At 41.4% G+C, this 17,952-nt stretch overlaps 1 protein-coding gene across 1 annotated transcript in view; it reads left to right on the top strand.

Annotated features, from left to right (window-relative positions):
* Positions 1-14,449: 14,449 nt before the first annotated feature.
* The window catches only part of zfpm1 (zinc finger protein, FOG family member 1), a 109,113-nt gene continuing 105,610 nt past the window's right edge, over positions 14,450-17,952 (top strand). The window contains exon 1 of the mRNA XM_026312416.2: positions 14,450-15,060. Within this exon, the coding sequence (XP_026168201.1) occupies positions 15,021-15,060 (40 nt within the window). The 5' untranslated portion in view covers positions 14,450-15,020. The remainder of the gene's footprint in view (positions 15,061-17,952) is intronic.

Raw genomic sequence — 17,952 nt, 5'->3', positions numbered from 1 at the left:
GGCGATGGGAGCGGCTCCCGGGCCGGGGAGTGGGCCCGACGAGCCGGCAGGAGCGAAGAGGTGGTCAGGCTGGTGAAGGAGAACTGGAAGCCTGGGAACAAAGAGAAGAGGTAATTTAGCTTGAATTGTCTTAATCGTGCGAAGCCGGACTGTACGTAACTACCAGGGTAAGTAGACGGACGAACTGGCGATGAGACTGAAGAAGATCCGGGCTTTTATGGGCTGAGTGTGTTGATTGAGAGTTGCGCTAATCAGCCTCCCGCAGCTGGTACCCATTACCTGAGAGCAGAGGGAAAGCGGTAGCAGAGAGAGAGAGGGAAAAGAGGGAGGGACAAGGGAGGAGACGGCAGGGTCCCTGCTGTCTCATGACAGTTTAGGCAGGGTTGAGCTCCCAGCAACTTTCTAAATGTTCTCTCTAGCTTCTCTTCCTTCAAGATGGGTACATCATATACTGTTAGGGTCATAACAACTGTGGGAAAACACTGAACTGGTGACACCAGAGCTTGCCTACTGCCTTATCCAATAGTTTTTTTGTACACGGTACAGTGGTAGGGATGGTCGTTATGTCATCCATGTATGTGTCATTTTTGAAATGGAATTTAGGACTGGACCCAAGTTTGCAACCAAAGACTATTAAATAACTCACCTCAGGTATTTTCATGGTGGGGCAATCCAGGACCATGGAAGCGGGACTAAGGAACCACAAGAAGACTTTGCCAAAACAATGTTGGACTCATTTTCTCTGGGCCCCTCTCCAATCTGACCAGCGATGACATGTTTAGTTGCCCATTGTTCCGTCGCTGGCTGTCTAGGTGGTGTACAGCAAATGATGTGGGCTTCATAGGCCACTTTCTGGGGAGAACCCAGTCTGGTAGCAAGGGACGGCATCCATCCAAAGTGGGATAGTGATAGTGATCTTCAGGTTCCACTCCTTTTTGCTATGTGGATGCAATTATATAGCATAAAACAACCTTATATCAATATTAACAAATATCACCTTTGTCACCTTCCTATATTCACCTTTCTTGATGTTTATTGGAGCTCAAAGTGCAGGCCTTGCCCAATCAGCACTTCTTCCCCTTCACTGAGATGAACAATTCAGGTGACGAATTTGACTCCCTGTGCCTTGTTGATCGTCTTCCACGGCAGCTGTTTCCTCATCCAATCAGGGAACGTGTGGGTGGGGGTTGCTGTCCAGTGTTGGAATCCCCTTACAGTGACTGGCATGGACCCACAAAGCAGGTCCCCCCATTTTTACTTCCGTATTCGTAGTCAGCAGCACCATGAATCGTCTCTGCTTCTAGTGTTTCTTCCGGTGGTCCTTCATGAGCACGTAGTCACCTGGTTCAAGATCATGCAGTGTGGTTTCTGCAGGGCTAGTCAGAGCTGCTTTCACCTGTGGATGAAGGGTTGAGAGCTCTTTCTCCTGTGCTTCTAGCTGAAGCAATACGAAATACAAATCTTAAGCCTGGCTTAGAGCATGCCCTCAAAATGTGGCAAGGTTGCTGAAGGGGCCTCACCCCTGGTGCTTTGACCTGGCAGTGTAGCCTGGGGGGTCTCTTCCATCTTGCTGTCAGGAAGAGAAGCACTTGGGCCAAAAGCGAAAGCCATATCATCTCCTACTACATCCTCAACAGGGACCACAAGGACTTTCAGCTCAACTAGTTTTTCTATCACCTTGTCATTAATTTCCTTTTTAAGGCTATGCTTTGCAGCAGTTATATCACAATGTGCTGCAATACAGAGCAAATCATCCCTACAACATGCATTAACCTTATCAAGACTAGGTTTATCAATAAAGTCCTGCAGGTCAAAACTCATGTTTCTTTACACTAGGGATACGGAAAGCAATGAAATGAATGAAAACATAAAGCTACCAGGGACTAAAACACAGAAACACAGGAAATAACCAAAAATTAAGACTCCCAAACAGGAAGCCAGGACATGGATCCTGACAATATGCATGTATTGAAAGTAGCCACTGTCCTGACTTAAGCCTTTCTCCTCCTACAACCCACCTTTATGCCGTAAGAATACCCTCTGTTGGGTACAAACTAATAGAGAGATTGTCCTAATGCCTATCTCTAATTGTTGCCTCTCTGTAGTGAATGCCTTCATTGTAAAATATAACTGGATGTCACAAGTACTCTGTCGCAAGCCTTTTTTCTACCTCTGGTAGCTTAAAGTAATCCAATCCATTCCCACATTAAGCTATGAGGTACAGAGCCAAACCGGGTCACAGCATTGTGTTCAGGAGCTGAAACTGACCTTACTTTCCCTCTTTTAATATCTACTGTTAGATTAGAATTTCCTGACTTATCTGGATGCATTTTTCTCAATGAGCCTTTAGTTTTCTTCAATTTTAATTTAGTTTTCTTTATTGAAAAGAGTCTCAGTAAACTTGTATGGATCCTTATAAAAGCATGTTCCTATTTTCATTTAGCCTTCCTAAGACTTTCTGCTCTCCTGAAACTTGCCAATCTGTATTTCAGCTCATTTTAAGGCACCGATTATGCCATTTTTCTCGTTATCTGCTATTGCTTTCTAAACTGTATTGGTTCTTAAACAATCCTATCGATTTCCTGTTACAGCTTTGACTTTAGTATATCACCAGTATTCCTACTCTAAAAAACCTTAAACTTTCAAACACCATATTCATAAATAATGTTCCCCATCTTCTCAAGCTATTTCTGGACTGTTCTTTTTGATCCTTCTAGAGCACTTACTAAATCTGAGTTAACAGTGGTCTTGTCACTTGGTTAACTTGCTTTGGGTTTCTGCCCCATGTCATTCTTTCTTTTCTTTTTTTTTTTTTTTTAAAGGCAGTTTTAGCCATTATTTCTTATAGAGATTCTACAGTACAGAGAGATGGGAAATGTGGGAAGGAGAGCAAGGGAAGACATGCGGTACAGGAGTTGAACCCGCATCAGCATGTTCATTAACGGGTGCGCTAACCACTACACCATGCACAGCCCCCAATACTGTTCTTTCTTTGGCTGCCTACACAGCACTCTCTTGCTGTTTGGTGCTACCTTCTCTGTCCTCCTCACTTGTAGGGATCAGGGCTGACAAAATGTGGGGGAATATATTGGGTTAGTTGTCCCAAGCACTTCCTGACTCTCGGGGTATGGTCTTTTGTTTCCTTGTGCTTTAACATGTGCATACTATGGCATCTGGGTTGCTCCTGTCATAAGCAGATGTCTTTCCAGGCTTTCACTTGGTCTTTGACCAAGTTGTCAGCTCATGTTAATAGCAGTCACTAGCTGGTTTGATTTTTGGTAGAATTACAAAATACTCTCACCTATGGCCATGAGCTTTGGGTCATGACCGAAAGGACAAGGTCTCGGATTCAAGCGGCTGAAATGATCTTCCTTTGCAGGGTGGCCGGGCGCTCCCTTACAGATAGGAGTATCACCCGGGAGGAGTTCGGAGTAGAGCCGCTGCTCCTCCACATCAAGAGGATGTGAGCTGAGGTGGCTCGGGCATCCGATCCGGATGCCTCCTGGACGCCTCCCTGGGGAGGTGTTCTGGGCATGTCCCACCGGGAAGAGGCCCCTGGGAAGACCCAGGACACACTGGAGGGCCTATGTCTCTCGGCTGGCCTGGGAACGCCTCAGTGTCTGCCCGGAAGGGCTGAAGGAAGTGTCCAGGGAAAAGGAAGTCTGGGTATCCCTGCTTAGGCTACTGCCCCTGCGACCCGGCCCCAGATAAGCGGAAGAAGACGGATGGACGGACAAAATATGAGATTTTGTGCTTTGTCTGTCAGGTCTATGTCAGATGTTAGAAATCCAAATTAAATCACTTTTACTACACAGTGTAAACAGTAGATAGTGTGATTTCCATTTAGACATGGGGAGAACATGCAAACTCCACACCGAAAGGGAGGTTCAAACATGGAACATTCTTCCTGTAGGATGACCGTGCTAACCACTGCTCCACTGTTCCTCCCTAACCTGACTAGCTAACTTTTCAAAGTTGGAGATAATGTCATTACAACAGTATGACTGTTCGATAGCTGCTTAAGCTGTATGGCTGAGTTCCTGAAATATTATTCTCTACAAAGTATCAAATAAAGGATACGGGAAGGATAAGGATATGGGAAACAGGATGAGGTCATTGTTGGTCATATGGTTGCAGCACAGTATGGCAGAACACTTTCACAGATTAAACAGTACGTAGATCCTAGCCTAGTTTACCCCAGAGGTTTGACAGCACTGTTTAACATGTTTCATCAGACTGGACAAATATAGTGAGCTCCATGAGGTGGGAGCAGCAAGGTCATGTTGTTACACTAAACCTCACTGCAAGCTTGGCTTCCCACCATAGGCATACAACTTACCAGGAAGCTTATTTGTGTTATGTGGCAGAACAGACTGATAAAGGAACACCTATAATTATCGTAGCATAATACAGCCAAGAGAGAGGAAGTGATGCTGTTTGGTTGCACTGAGTGGTTAAGGGCAGTAAAATTTCAAGTCAAGTCATGGAAGAAACCTAAGAATAGGCCCAGGGAGCCCACTAACTGGACAGAGTAGATGTATAATACATATTATATTATTTTCTGAATAGCAAAATTATATATTGAAAACATGAGGCAGCATGGTGACTTGGTGGTTAACACTATTGCCTAACAGCATGAAGGTTCTTGGTTAACCCAGCAGGGGCCTTTATGTGTGGAGTTTGCATGTTCTTCCCATGCTTGCATGGGTTCTCTTCAGGTACTTTCTCCCACATTCCATAAACATGTATGTCAGGTTGATTAGTGCCTCTAAATTGCCCATAGGAGAGAGTGTGAGCATTTGTGGTTGTTCATCTATATACGGCCCTGCAATGGACTGGGGACCTGTCCAGTGTATAACCCTATCTTTCACCTGAAGAGCTGAGATAGGCTCCCACCACTGGTGCAGCCCAGAGAATCTGTGCGCAGAGAAGCTAAAATTGATGTTATAAATTTACTGAATTTAATTAAGATTCTAGCTGGGGGATTCTGAGCCACCTTTCAGTTTGCCACCACAAGTGTGTCAGTCTGCGGTCAGAGTGAAGAACCTCTTCTACTTTCCATAAATTTCTTCCTGATGGGGAATAGTATTCTAGATCTATTCCAGGATCTCCTTAGGGAACTGGTCCTCCTCTGCCTGCTCTGGGATGCAGGATATGACCAGAGTATCCCTCAAACCTTGGGCCTGGAGCTCAATGATTGATTCTTTAATCTTTTTATTTTATTCTGAGATCCTCGTCATGCCTTCGGTCAGAGATTGCACCAAGATTCGGAGCTGCTCGTTCTCAGCTTTCAGGTCAACTGCCTGTTTCTGGCTGAACTCCAGAGACTTTTGCAAGGCCTGAAATTCCTTGTGGAGTGTTTCCACTAAGGATAATCTGGCGTCTAGACTGGATAAAGTTTTATCAATGGACTCTAATATGTCATTCATATCCCCACATGGTGATGAAACAGTTCTCATTGAATCTTGGGGCTGGCTTCTTTTTGAAGAGGGGGCCAAAGTTTTACTTGCTTTGTTCATTACTACTTGTTGAAAGCAGTCCTCATTGTAGTCTCCAAGATTATCCAGAGTGGTTCATGTTGGTGATATAATAAGGTATATAATAAGCGTATATATCTAATGTTGTTTTTTGTTTTCTTTATATTTCTTTGGCGAAATATATCTGACTTGTATGGAGTATTTGTTTAGCTACACACCACCACGTTGGATTCTGTGCAGTCCCAGAACACTACAGACACTACAACACCATCGCAACCTGTGTATAGAGTTGGAAGGATCAGTATGGCATTACATCAGCGTCGAAACTAGGGGCACATAAAAGCACAGGGTGAAACTCAGCATGGAGTCGAGAGCACTCAGCGGCAACCGGTGTTCCAAACAAAAGGTAAGCAGAGCCATTTTAACCCTTGGACTAAGGATTAATCTGCATGTTGCTGAAGAGTGGAGAGTTTCTTGGCCAGGTGAAAGGTATCCTATAAAACTATCCTATAAAAGAACCTAAATTATTAAAATCAAAGTCTCAGGCCACTATAATACTATAATAAAAACTATAATCACCATAATAAAAAAAGGAAACACCATGGTGTGAGAACGATAGATGAGAATATGAATGAAAAGTCTTTGACAGTGTTGATAATCATTTGGCTTTTGGTTTGCCAAGAATAATTAATAATGAGGATGGAATAATTTGGATAGTAATCATAAGTAGAGAGCAAAGTATGTTAGTTGAAAGAAATAGAGTAAGTTCATTAAATTATGAATTAAGGGTAAAAAAATTGGAGAAGTTGTTAAATGTTAAATGTTGTGTTGTAAATTGTGCATATGAGTGAATGAGCCACTTGTGGTTCCTTGGAAAGACTGGGAAAAAGAGGCCCAGTTGGGATGGTGACACCTGCAGGAAAGTGCTGTTAAGGATGACAGAACTGTGTATGCATTGTGTGAAAAAGCTGATCAGATTCAGTGTAGTGTTTGTGACAGCAGGGTCAGCCCCAAGAGATTTAATCATAAAGCAACATCTTGAGCACAAAAGCCAAATTGTAAAGTGCATGCACAAATGGCATACCCAAACCAAAGGAGGCTGTCAGTGGCTCCTGCTGGGCACCTTTGATAATGCATGTTGTGAGGAGGTGGGAGCCAGCATACGTCATCACATAGCCAAAGACACCAGTGATAAGAGAAAAGGACAAAGAGCAAAGGAGAGGAAGGTACTGAGCTGGTTCCAGCAGGAGGGTGCACAATACTGACAGACTATGAAAACCATCTGAGAAGCTGGGAAGAAAAAAAATAAGAAAACAGAGAAAATCATACAATCAGATAAGAAGAAATGGGAGGAGCCTCCGCCATACTCAGGCAACAGAAATCCCTTCAGGACCTGACTGTATCCAGTACTCCATATCCAAAATGAAGATGGGATTGGCAGCTGCATTTGCTTATCAAAAGGCCTCCACATTAACAATGGGATGCATGCACTTCTCACAAATCCGCATTTTGTCTTAACATAAGCACACAGGCTATGAGGTGATTTTATCAGCACCAGAATTAAAAATTCAATGTTGTAATTCTTTAAATCCAGCAACAAAAATGGTTGTACCAACTGATGGAACGCCTCATGACTGTATTCAGCACACTGAAGCACTTATGAAAGCAAGAGAAGATTTGCAAAACCAGTCTATCATGACATAACTCACCCTATTTGTTGATGGCTCTTGCTACAGGGGTGAAAAAGGTAATCATACTGGATATGCTGTTGTACAGCTCAATGATGATGGTGCTACATTTATTGAAATTGAGTTAAAATCTCTTGACCAGCTCTACTCTGCACAGCTTGCTGAAATAAAAGTATTGACTGCAGCATGTGAAATGACAGCAGGTAAGAGTCTCAATGTCTACACTGACTATGCTCATGGGTTGTGTCGTGTATGGTAACATATGGAAACAAAGGAGATTTCGAAGGGCAGATGGCACACTTGTTACATATGGGGGAGATGCCACTCGCCTCAGTCCGAGCTCCACTCCTACACCGGATCGAGACGCCATCCGCCTCAGTCCGAGCTCCACTCCTTTAGTGGACCAAGGTGCCACTCATCTTGTCCGACCTTAATTCTATTAATAAAATTATTCCTTACAACTGTATATGCGTGTGGGTCCTCCCTCAAACACACACAACAGCCACCACATAACAATTTTCTGGCTGAGATAATGAAAATTACTACCAGAATGTTAGGGATAAAACAGAGGTTTGGATGTGTAGACTACCCACAAGGGCGTGGTATGGTTGAAAGAGTGAATGGAAGACTGAAAGCCAAATTAACTAAGATTTGTGCAAATGGAAAACTTACCTGGGTTGATGCTTTGCCTGTGGCACTAATGCACATGTGCATACAAACTAACAGAACCACACATCTAACACTGCATGAAATGATCACAGGTCAAACCCTGCCTGTTCATACCTTAGGGGCCCTTACAACGGACCTGCACTTTAGCAGTTGGAGAGAGAGTTGTCTAGCTATGTGCAACATCTAACTCAAATCCACAAGGTAATATTTCAACAGGTTAAAAGTGCTGTCGAGAAAGGACAGAAGGAGATCCCAGAAAAGCTTAAAGAGATCAAACCAGGAGACTGGGTGTACGTAAAAAGTGTTCAAAAGACGGTGGAACAAACCCAGAAGAGAAGGTCCATTTATGGTGCTTTTGGAACAGCTCTAAAAGTTGAAGGTGAGACTGTTTGATTTCACCTCAATCACTGTTGTTAAAAACAGAAGACCCAGGCAAGTCTCTCTCTGAGACACAAGAGGAGTTAGGTTCCAGACAGGAGTTAAATGATTCAGACAGTAAGGCAGAGGGAGATAGTGGACAAGTAGATAGCCTAACAGTGTAGATGTCACTACACAGGCAATGAAGAGGAACATAGGCATCCTAGTAGCCATAAGCTACATAAGTTAAGACTGAATAACACCTTGCAGCCCTAAAAATGACATAAGGCTGCACGATAGGTATAGATGCCACTTAATGAAACTGTAATGCTAGCTTACGCACAAACAAAATGTTACCACAAGATAACTGCCAAGGTACCACATGACTCATCATATAAGGGTTTTCAGTGCACAAAAACTGTATTAGGCTAGGGTCAGTGAAGGTATGTTAGAACACTATCCAGAATGCCAAGAGGTAGCAATATCTGTTGAGAGAGAAGATGTGGTGACACCACTTGTAGTCAACGTACCAATCAACCAATCAAATCAGAGTTTCCGCTTTTCACGTTGGGAGGTAGGGTTCCAAAGGCTATGAAAGTGGTTTGCACTGTTGCCTCACAGCGAGAAGGTTCCGGGTTTACAACCTGGCAAGGACCTTTCTGTGTGGAGTTTGCATGTTCTCTCTGTGCTTCCATGGGTTTATTCTGGGTACTCTGGTTTCCTCCCGCAGTCCAAAAACATGTATGTCAGGTTGACTGGTGACTCTAAATTGCCCATAGGAGTGAGTGTGACTGTGTGAGGGTGTTTGTCTCTATGTGTCCCTGTGATGGACTGGTGACCTGTCCAGGGTGTACCCGTGCCTTTCACCCAAAGAAAGCTGGGATAGGCTCCAGCAGATCCCCGTGACCCTAGCAGAAGTGAGTATAGATAATGGATGGATGGGCCAGAGAAAGGAACTGAAACCAGGAATGCAGGTTATTTGTCGTAGGAAAGGTGAATATAACACAGTATGGACAACCACACTCTCCTGACATAAAGTGTAAAGAAGTACCATAGAGTGGTGGAATATTAGAGCAGACAGTGGCACCATGATACAAGGGCCATTCACCATACCTGATTTGAATAGCAAATGTTTTTTGGTATTGCGGTAGAAAGTCAGAGTTTAAGATAACATTAGATCCGGACTGGTCAGGGATATGTGCACCAGTAGTGCTTACAGGGCATCTGACAGTTATACAGTTTCCAGGAATGCATGATAGGCACAAGAGAGAGGAGCCATGGTCAGAACAGGGACTCAATTGGGAAAAAGACAAAAATCTGTGTATAGATTGGATAGGGACACCTATGGGAACTCCATAACAACACCGGTCTATAGGAGAAGATGCTATGGATGAAATAACTGGTTGGCTACCATGGGATCAGATTCAAAGGTGTTAGGATTCTGGTTTCCGAGACTTCCTGTCTGAGAGTTTTACTTTGTAATCTACTTCCTGTGCCATCCCAGTCAGCCTTAACTTGTTTTCATTAACCCGATTACTTCCATCAGTTTCTTCCACTATATAGGCAGATCACAGTTGGCCCATTGCCAGATTGTGGTTTGCTTCTTAGTGATCACTATCCAGCCATTCTGCACGATTACTGCCTGATACCTATGACCTGAACTGGACTGCTCTTGACTCCTGATTCTGCTTAACAAATTATATTCTGTCTGATTTGACCTGTGTACCTGTGATTCTCCTGATCTTGACCCCCTCACTGGATATAAACCCTGCCTGATGCCCCTGACCCTGCCAGTTTATCAGGATCCCGTCAGACCTGGATCAACAACAGACTCCGCTCAAGCTAGGAGTGCTAAGATAAGTCATTTCACCCAAAATCTGAAAAGGGGATACAAAGTCTACGGCATTATACTTACCTGCTGCTCACTCCGCCTCCCTGAATTATCTACAGTAAAACCCATCATAGCCAATCCACCCGATTCCTCCACCAGTTTCCGGTGCCTGCAGAAATCCTTCCCCCCCGTAACCCTGCTTTCGAAGGATCGTTCCTCACTCTTGGGCTTCCCACAGCTGAAATATCAAGAAATAGCGAGGGCAGAATACACACCATTGCACTTGTGAGATTTAACTTGCCCTAATATTCTTTGGCTTCCTTTTTTGTATACTCCACCACTACAGTAGTTCTCCGCCAGACTGAAACCCTTGAGCACAACCTGATCCCGAAATCTGTTGAAAAATAAAATTTTCAATCCTAGACGTCAGTCTCTTACTTGGCTCATTCAAAAAGTCTCAAAACCTTACAAAAGGAATGGGAAGTGGATCAATTATTTGTGATATAACCAGCAGAGGTTTATGAACTTTACTCTGCAGGCATAAGATGGAGCCAGTGTCAAATGCAGCACTAAGGTCTAACAGGGCAAGTATAATGGGGCAACAAGTATAGAAACAAGTCCATTATCTGAGGCTAAGAGAAGATCGTTGGTGACTTTTAAAAGTGCTGTTTCTGTACTATGATGTGCTCCAAATCCTGATTGAAAATCTTTAAATAGTTAATTTCTGTGTAAGTGGTCACATAGCTGCTTAGCAACGGCTTTTTCAAGGATTTTAGAAATAACTACAATTAGCCAAGACTCCTGGATCAAGACTAGGCTTTTTGAGTAATGGTTTGAATACTGCAGTCTTAAAAGCCTGTGGTACGTAGCCTGATGCTAGAGATAAATTTACTGAGTCTAATAAAGATGAGTTAATTAATGGCAGGGTGTCTTTAAGCAGTCTAGTCGGGATGAGGTCTAAGAGACACGCTGATGATTTGGATGAAGCAACTGCTGACATGAATTCAGAGAGATCTATAGGAGAGAAGCAGTCTAAACAGTCTAAACATAACTCAGGTCTTACAGATGATTCAAGAGCTACTGTAGTAGAAGATTCCTTTATGGCAGCTATAGGAAGCATCTCATGAATTTTATCTCTAATACTTATGATTTAATTTGTAAATAAACTCAAAGTCATCACTGCTGAGAGCTCACTGTTAACAAGATAATTTAATCAACATAATAAAAACTTCAAGTTGATAGGGAACAGGATTGAGGCAGCTGCCCTCCACTGTGTTGGCACATGGCACAGAAGGAAATAAAGATGGAATCATTTTCTTAACAGCGTTGTCAGATAAACATCTACTCTAGTGGAATTTTCTTCCAAATGCTGCATGATCCATTATCTTAAATTCAGAAGTTATTAAAGAATGATCTGACAAAATAGGATTTTGGAGAAAAATTATTAAATGATAAATGTCGATGCCATAGGTCAGAACAAGATCACGGGTGTTATTGAAACAGTGAGTGGGTTTATTAACATTTCGCGTTAATCACATTCATGGACTGTGATTAATCGCAAATTTACAACACTAGGATTTACCTGTAAATGTGTTGAAATAAAAAAAAGCATGACAAACTAGTTTAAGGAAAGAGATCCAAACTTCCATCTTGAAGCTTTTTATAATGAAACTTGCCGTTCAGCAGACCAGGCGTCGTGTCTCCGACCATCATATTTAGTAGTGTAGAGTCCGCTGTAACTTAGCCCTATCACACAATCATAGATATCCATCCGGCGGTGCGATGACGGCAAGTAGTTTGGGTCAAACCTTATCAAATGATTAATTTGCGTTAAAATATTATTAACGCGTTAAAATGTTTAGATTGATCGCATTCGTTAACGCGCTAACGTTGACAGCCCTATAATAGTTTAATTATATTTTTTATTGTAAACACCTTCTTGGTACCTCTTTCATTTTATTGTTGCCCTATTTATCTTGTGCTGTAGCAGTTGCTGCTGTAACAGAATTTCGCCGTTGTGGGACAAATAAAAGTTCATCTTATTTTATTTTATCTTGTCGCACAAAATGGTCTCTGGTTTAAGTATAAATATTAATTTTCTTAAACAGATGAAAAGCCAGTCTTTGAAATGTCTGATTAAATGCGCTGATTAAAGTAGAATGTAGGATCACACCAGTACCCTTGACTTCAGACTTTTGCAAATCACACAGTTGTTGACAGTTACTATTGGATTAGTGATCGACATCTCAACTTTTTCTGAATTAAGGAGTGCAACATTAATAATTTCAGAAGAATCGTCTTTGCAGGCGCATGCAGTTGGCCATCAACAGTGTAGCAGTGGAAAATAACTAAATGACAGATTAGATAGATAGATAGGCAACTATTGCCCAATAGCCTGCCTTTGCAAAATGTGGAAACTCCTGTCAGGCAGCATAGTGGATAAATAGGCATATGGATCAATACATGAGTGGTAGCAGCAACATTAAAGCGTTTTTTGTTATTATTAGAGTCTGTCTTTCTCCAGAGTACCTTTGGCAATTTAAATATATGTTTGCTAATACTATTTTTAAACTCTCTTAAGGTAGGACTTTTACTTGGAACAGAATGTTTATACACTATTACTGCTACATTTACTTAACTGTGTGAGGGACACTTGATATGAAAGAAAGCCACTAGATGGCACCAATGATTTTGGGTGGTCAGTTGCCAACTCCTCTCCGTGCATTTCCTCACACTTTATTAGGAACACAATACTAACACTTGGTCGGACCTCCCTCTACTCCAAAAAAAGCTACAGTTTTTGTGGCATTGAATTCTACAAGATCTTGGAAACATATCTTTGAAATTGTGGTCCATACTGACATGACTGTAGCACATCATTCCTGTAAAAGTACCATTTGCACATTCATACTGCAAATTTACAGTTCTACCATATCCAACAGGAGTTATATTAGATTCAAATCTGGTGACTGGGGAATTCATTTAAACACATTTAACTGATGAGAGGAGACAAAGTTTTGGCAAATTGGCAACTCAAACCAACCAGTATATATCTATAATCTAGATATAGATATATGTATAATCTACACTATCCATAATGATACCACAGTCAAAACAAATGAGATCACATTGTTACTTCTTCTGTTACTTGTGAACACTAAATGAAGCTCCCTCTGTTTTTCACTGTGCAACATGATTGACGATAATGGCATAAATAAGCAGGTATACAGTTGTTCTTAAGAAAGTGTTTGGTAAGTGCAGCTTATAGTCTAATACTGGAGTTTTACTTTGTGGTGCAAAAACTTCAGTCATGCAGTTATCCATGCAGGAAACCAAAGGAGCCCGTTGTTAGCTCTAAAGAAAATCCTGGCTAATCTCATCTCTGTATCACATTTAATACGAAACACTACAATGAAAGTACCCAACAATGCAACATATTACCCACTTAAGAAAATTTTTGAATAATATACAATAATTAATTTTAGACTATTTTAATTGGGCTGACAAAATGCACAGGTGAACTAAAAGAAAATTGTTGCTTGAACAAAGTTCCAATATTATGTGCATTTCATGAGTGCCAAGGATTTACTTAATCTTCAATTTGCAGACTGTGCTATAATTTTTATTTCAGTTAGAATATGCAAACATTTATGTCAATATATAAACAATGATAATACACTAATAGAGAAGGCAGCAAAATCTTTTAGCCGACAATTTTATTAGAATCAGAATGAGAATCATCTTTATTGGCCAAGTTTGTGCAAACAAACAAGGAATTTGACTCTGGTTCACTATGCTCTCTCTATGTATAAGAATTAAAATGAAGTTAAACTTAAAAAAAAGGAAGTTAGGAGGTTAAAAAGAAGGAAAGCAAAAAAATAAAAAAAATAAAATAAAATCAGGTAGAACATTTATTTTTAGATACAATATATGCAATCTGTGAACTAGTGCAATAGCAGGGCAAGGATTTAACGATAACTGAAGTATTGCTTTGACAGTGTGACACTTTATATGAGGTAGGAACAGATGTGCAAATATGTATTATATATGTATTAATACAGTATTATTGCACAGTGGTTATTCCAATAATCTGTTATTAGCTATCTGCCAAATAAAACCCTCTTGTTGAATGATTTTTCACATAGGTTGTATCATTAAAGGATTCAACAAAAAATGTCCATGAATATTTAATTTAACAATGATAGTGTCTATTAAGTGCAGTTGCCCACATAGAATTTACATCCCAGAGAATATGTATTTTAGTGATTAGTCATTCATCTGAAACATGAGTATAATAAGCATTTTCTTGTAATATTCTAACAGATGGGAAACGCTTTCCCAACGTGGGACCCATGTAAACCAATGGGAGATTAGTGCGGTGCCATACGTCAGACGTAAGAGGCGTTCCAGCAGCGCGCCTGCTCCTCAGTAGTAAGCGGGTAGACTGTAACGCTTGAGCTCCATTGAAAGTGGCTGCGCGTATCGGAGAGAGAGTGCAGGCGGACAAGGGGGCGGACCAGCGAGACGAAACTTAACAGAAAACAATTGTAGTCACTCCGTTGACTTTAATCTAACTGTTAAATTCATTTGTCAGCGTTATTAGCTCCGAAGGACAGGCATCTGTGCTCGCTGACAGACTCGCTATCGGTTGCGGCGGAGGCGCGCCCGCTGAAGGAATAACGCTAGCAGGAAAACGGAGAGAAAGGTGAGGTGGAAGGCACGGTTGGGAATAAGAGAAGGGGCAGTGACAAGTAAGTGGCCGCTGTCACAGGTAGGACTTAGCCACAGGTAGCCCCGCGTTTGCCCTCGTGGCAGAAGATATCAAAGTGCAACCGGGTCATGCGGATTTCTCCGGTCGCTGATCGGACCGCCGCGTCGCAGCAGTAGACGGTGGGGGAAAGACAGAAGAGGCAGAAAACAGAAGTAACGTTACACCACCACTCTCTGCCGCTCCGTCAGTCCGTCCAAGCGGGCTCCAGGTCAGAGGGAAGAGCCACCATGTCCCGGAGAAAGCAGAGCAAACCCCGGCAGATAAAGCGTAAGAATGAAACAAGCTCCTTACTTTGTCTTGTTTTGTTTGTGGAGTGTTTTGTTGTCGCGCGTGCTCTGCTACCACGCGCGCTGAGGCAGCCGCCTGCTTTATGTGGCACTTCTGTTGAACTGTTCACTGCAAAGTTAATAAGTAGTATGAAAACTAACTGTGCCGTCTGACTGTCTCCACACAGTGTTTATGACACTGTTTTTACATGTACATGCCGCCTAAAACACAGCCTAGCATCACACTGAAGACTGTTGCGCATTTGATAATGCTCGGCAAATGTAACCTTAAATAGCTACAAGTTAAATGGAGTTCAAATCCAATATTTTCTCAGAATAACCGAGCATTAGAAGCCTCGCATTTTAACCTCCACTATTTTTTTTCCTTTTCTATTCTTTTCGTTTTTAAGGCACCACTTCTACAGTTTCGCTATTTAGACTGCGCACAAATAGAACTTTTCATTTGTTACTCTGCAAACTATGTTTTGTCCAATAACAGCTAAAACTGTAGCCGTGGCTTCCTGTTTAATTCTGTTGTGGAAACGTCAGTGTTCTCTGAAAAAGCAGATGTGAACAGAGATAAAGCAGCGATCCGATGTAAGCCCAGATAAAGATTAAAATTGGATCTTTTTTATTTGTTTTCAGTCTGAGGCAGCGCCGAGGCCGCCGTTGCATTTTCCCCCTGGCTTTTCACTTCTCTTTTCCAGAGATGGGGCGTGAGATAGGTCGCCTGCCTGATCTCTTCTTCTGATAACTGCTTACAATTGGATCTTTTTTCATCTATCTTTTTAACTCAATAATGCATCTTAGAGCCCCTTGAAAGGCCCTTTCCTTGGTCTGGCGCTTGTCTGGTCTCCGTGCTTGACGAGTTCTTCCTGTTTATAAAACGTGCTAAGGTTTATGCTGGTGACTGATGTTCAAAGTTGATATAAAAGCGTATTAATGATGTAGTGATTATCCCCTCCTTGTGCTTATGAGACCAAGTTGAAGGCCTGTTGTAAACTGAGCTGATGAAGAGTGCCAGTCTAAATTTAATGTACTTATCCCGGAGGTCAGAGATTAAAAAAGTGTACATGTATGTTATCTATTTGGAAGCTACAGCTTGAATGGAAACCATGACATCAGCAGGACATTTTGTTTGGTAAGTTATCACACTGAGCAAATAATAATATCTTGTCATCAGTGGTTGTGTCGCTGTGTTCCCAGCAAACCCCAGTGTCTAAAAGCAACATTTTGAAGTTTAGACTGTGTGGTATCACATTAGGCTACAAAAAAAAAAACAGTTTCAGTCCATATAATAAGTACTGAGTATGAGTAGGCGTTTCTCAGTGGGATTTAGTAGCCCAGTGACATGTGCATTTTCTTATTGTCTTTTAAAACTAGATATATTTTAAAATTTTAAGAAGTAGCTACTTCAGAAATTATTTGCCATGACATGTAATTTTTATCAACTTTTTTTTTTTTTTTTCCCTCATGGTCTAATGCAAGCCTTACTTGTGGGTGTTGATTGTGTTAAGAGCAAAAGGTCAGAGGGAGCCAGGAACATTACATCATGCTGTGCTACCTGAAACCTAAAGAAAAGCTGTTCATTTTTGTAATTTTAAAATGATAATAAGATATAAAGAGTGAAACATTTTAGTCAGTAACCTCTGATTTTCCAGCTATAATTGCTGTCCTCAGCTGTAAGTGAATTAATGGTAATTTAGTGAGTTGGTCAAGCTACAAAGTAAAACGTTTAGTTTGTTGTCTTGTTGAAACAGCTTCTGTATGCAAGTAACTATTCTGTTACTGCCTGGCCAAAGATGGCGGCATCCTTCTGCTGTTCCAAATCTCCAACAGAGTGACGTGTGTCGGTCTAAATAAATGATCAAGATAATTGCCTCACTTCAGTATCAAGCGCTTTGCCAGCATTTGAATGTAATTGACAAGTAGCTTTCATGTACATTGTATAGCTGTTTAAATTTACCACCCTAAACATTATAAATCCACACCTTCAAGATTCAAAGCTGTGAAGCGGCCCTGTCCTGTCAGTCTGTGAAGCTAACATTAACAGTGCAAATCTGTTAACAGTATCGTTAGGTGTTGTCAGACTGGTATCAAACATTTTTAAATGTGACTTAGTTTAGTTTATATATTCTCTTGTATACTTAAGGGTGTAAAGATTAACTGAGATATATTGAAATATTACAACTGCATTGGTTCAAAACCACAAATTGGGACCAAGTTCTGTGAAAAAAAAAAAAAGTCTAAAGTCTAAATTTTACACCGATCAGCCATAACATTATGACCACCACTGTACACAAGAGTCAATGCAGGCAGTAGGTTGGCACATGTGCCACTTTGCAGCTCACTGCACATCTGTGAATCTGTTTGCTTTCATGGTTCTATTGTCAGGAAGAGAACACATTTGTCCACCATGCAGTGAAAAACATATCAAAAGGAGTGAAAACTGTTATCATGAGGACAAGATAATTTTTTTTTAAAAACAAATTCGACATTCTCCCCACTCTAGTTGGGATATCACCACTACAGCCACTGAATGTTTCTCTTCATAGAGACCAATGTAAATTATTTCAAACATTGCAACCAAGATTCAAACAAAATGGGATTTTTTTGAAAAATATAAATGAAATTTGAAAGTTTAATCCACAGTCATTAACCTCATTATCAGTGAGCCTTGGACACCCATGAGTGTTGTCTGTTTGTCTATCCTAAGACAGCTTCTGGTCGGTCCTAACCACTGCAGACTGGGAACACCCAACAAGATCTGTAGTTTGGGAAATGGCTGACCCAGTCATCTAGCACCACACTTTGGCCCCTGTCAGACCCACTCAGATCATGACATTTGCCTGTTTTTCCTGCTTCCAACACATTAACTTTGAGGACTTAATGT

This window comes from Mastacembelus armatus, chromosome 6 (assembly GCF_900324485.2).
Source record: "Mastacembelus armatus chromosome 6, fMasArm1.2, whole genome shotgun sequence".
In the NCBI taxonomy this organism is placed as follows: domain Eukaryota; kingdom Metazoa; phylum Chordata; class Actinopteri; order Synbranchiformes; family Mastacembelidae; genus Mastacembelus; species Mastacembelus armatus.
This window is presented reverse-complemented; position numbering and strand designations above follow the sequence as displayed.